Source organism: Trichechus manatus, unplaced genomic scaffold, assembly GCF_000243295.1.
Source record: "Trichechus manatus latirostris isolate Lorelei unplaced genomic scaffold, TriManLat1.0 scaffold00026, whole genome shotgun sequence".
NCBI lineage: Eukaryota > Metazoa > Chordata > Mammalia > Sirenia > Trichechidae > Trichechus > Trichechus manatus.
The window spans coordinates 2,078,316-2,080,044 of NW_004443962.1; the positions used below are offsets into that span (position 1 = coordinate 2,078,316).

The following is a 1,729-nucleotide window of genomic DNA, read 5'->3' on the forward strand; positions in this document are numbered from 1 at the left end:
ATCATACCACCCTGTTTTTGTGCTGTCGATTCTGGTTCATGGTGACCCCATGTGTGTCAGAGTAGAACTTTTCACTATAGGGTTTTCAGTGGCTGATTTTTCAGAAGTAGATCACCAGGGCTTTCTTCTAAGGCATCTCTGGGTGGACTCAAACACCCAACCTTTTGGTTAGCAGCCAAGGAAGTTAACTATTTGTGCTACCCAGGGTAGATACTTTTTTTACAAATTATATATAATATTCGTTAAAAACCAGTTGCCCTTGAGTCAATTCTGATTTAAGGGGACTCCATGTGTTGCAAGTAGAACTGTGCTCTTTAGGGTTTTCAAGGTTGTGATCTTTTGGAAGCAGATCTTTAGACTTTTCTTCCAAGGTGCCTCTGGTCGGTTCAAACCACCAACCTTTCAGTCAGTAGTTGAGTGTCTAACCATTTGCAGCACCCATGGACTCCATAACATTTACTATTAATTGTTTATTTGATTGATTGGTTGGTTTTTCTATACCATCCCACTGGAATGTAAGCTGGACAAGAGCAGTTCTCTTGCCTTTTGTTCATCCATCTCCACACCTAGAATAACGTCTGCTCCGTAGTGGGTGGTCAACAATATTTATTAAATGAGCAAATCCCTCTCTCTCTATGTCCACACAAAAGTTTCACTGTTTTCACAAACATTTTGCTCTATACCTGTGATCATTACAGTCCTTATCCAGGCCGAGATGAGCTCTTCTAGGACAGGTTTTGTCTCTTCCTTCAATTGATTCTCCAAGATCAGCAATCCCAGAAATATCAAGTCTGTCTCCACCTTCTCCCTTGAAATATATATATGATTGAACAGAAATAGCTTTTACTTTTTGTTTTTCACTTTCTTATTGGAAGTAAAACAAAAACAAAAGCAAAAACCTTCCTGTCAGAGTGATCTCTACTCACTCATTGAAGCGCCATTCTTTAGGCACTGAATATGTGCCAGGAACCATGCAGAAAGAAGACAGAAGGGGTCACAAATGATATTGAGACATTTACCCTGACTGAATCAAGAGAAAGTGAGTACCTAATAAGCAAAAGATAGGCTTTAGCCTTCCTAGAAAACTAACTAAATGACCAAAAATGCCTCTTTCACCTACTGTGGCTATCCTGATTGTTATTACCTCATCTATTAGCAACCACCAAAGAAAAGTTCTACTTCTGGTACAAAACATAAAAAAAAAAAAAATAAGTGAGGCTCCAGAAAAAGAAAAGGAAATGAAATGCCTGTTTCTCCAGAAACCAAGGCTATAATCAATGTTATTTTAATCCCAGGAGGCATGAGGCAAAAATCTCAACAAACTATATTCCCCTATTAACACTACCACTACCATCACCACCCCCTCCTCCCTGTCCCGAGGCTGATAGCATTGCTCTTCTGCAGAAAGTGTGAACGTTTCTGCAAGTAAGCAAGGCCAGGCCTCTGAATACTTCCAAGACATTCCACAAGATCAAGTACAGGGAAGAACATTTAGGGGCTCAAAAATGCTTCACGAATTACTTATCCGGGACCCAGAGACCTCTAGCAGACATAAGAACCAGACACCAGCACTGCTTAATTTGGGCTGAAAAACAAGAAAGCAGCACCCTTTCCTTGAGTGCCATGCATGTGTCATTTCTGGCCCTCACATCTGCCGGGGGCATGGAATAGCATCAGTGATCCTCCTAGGGAACTGCCAACACCTCCACAGCAACAGGAAGTGGACCCC

General features: G+C 41.3%; 1 protein-coding gene across 1 annotated transcript in view; it reads right to left on the minus strand.

Moving 5' to 3' along the window:
* The window catches only part of ATP13A4 (ATPase 13A4), a 102,724-nt gene that overhangs the window by 35,445 nt on the left and 65,550 nt on the right, over positions 1 to 1,729 (minus strand). The window contains 1 exon segment of the mRNA XM_023728673.1: positions 684 to 840. Coding sequence (XP_023584441.1) covers positions 684 to 840 — 157 coding nt within the window.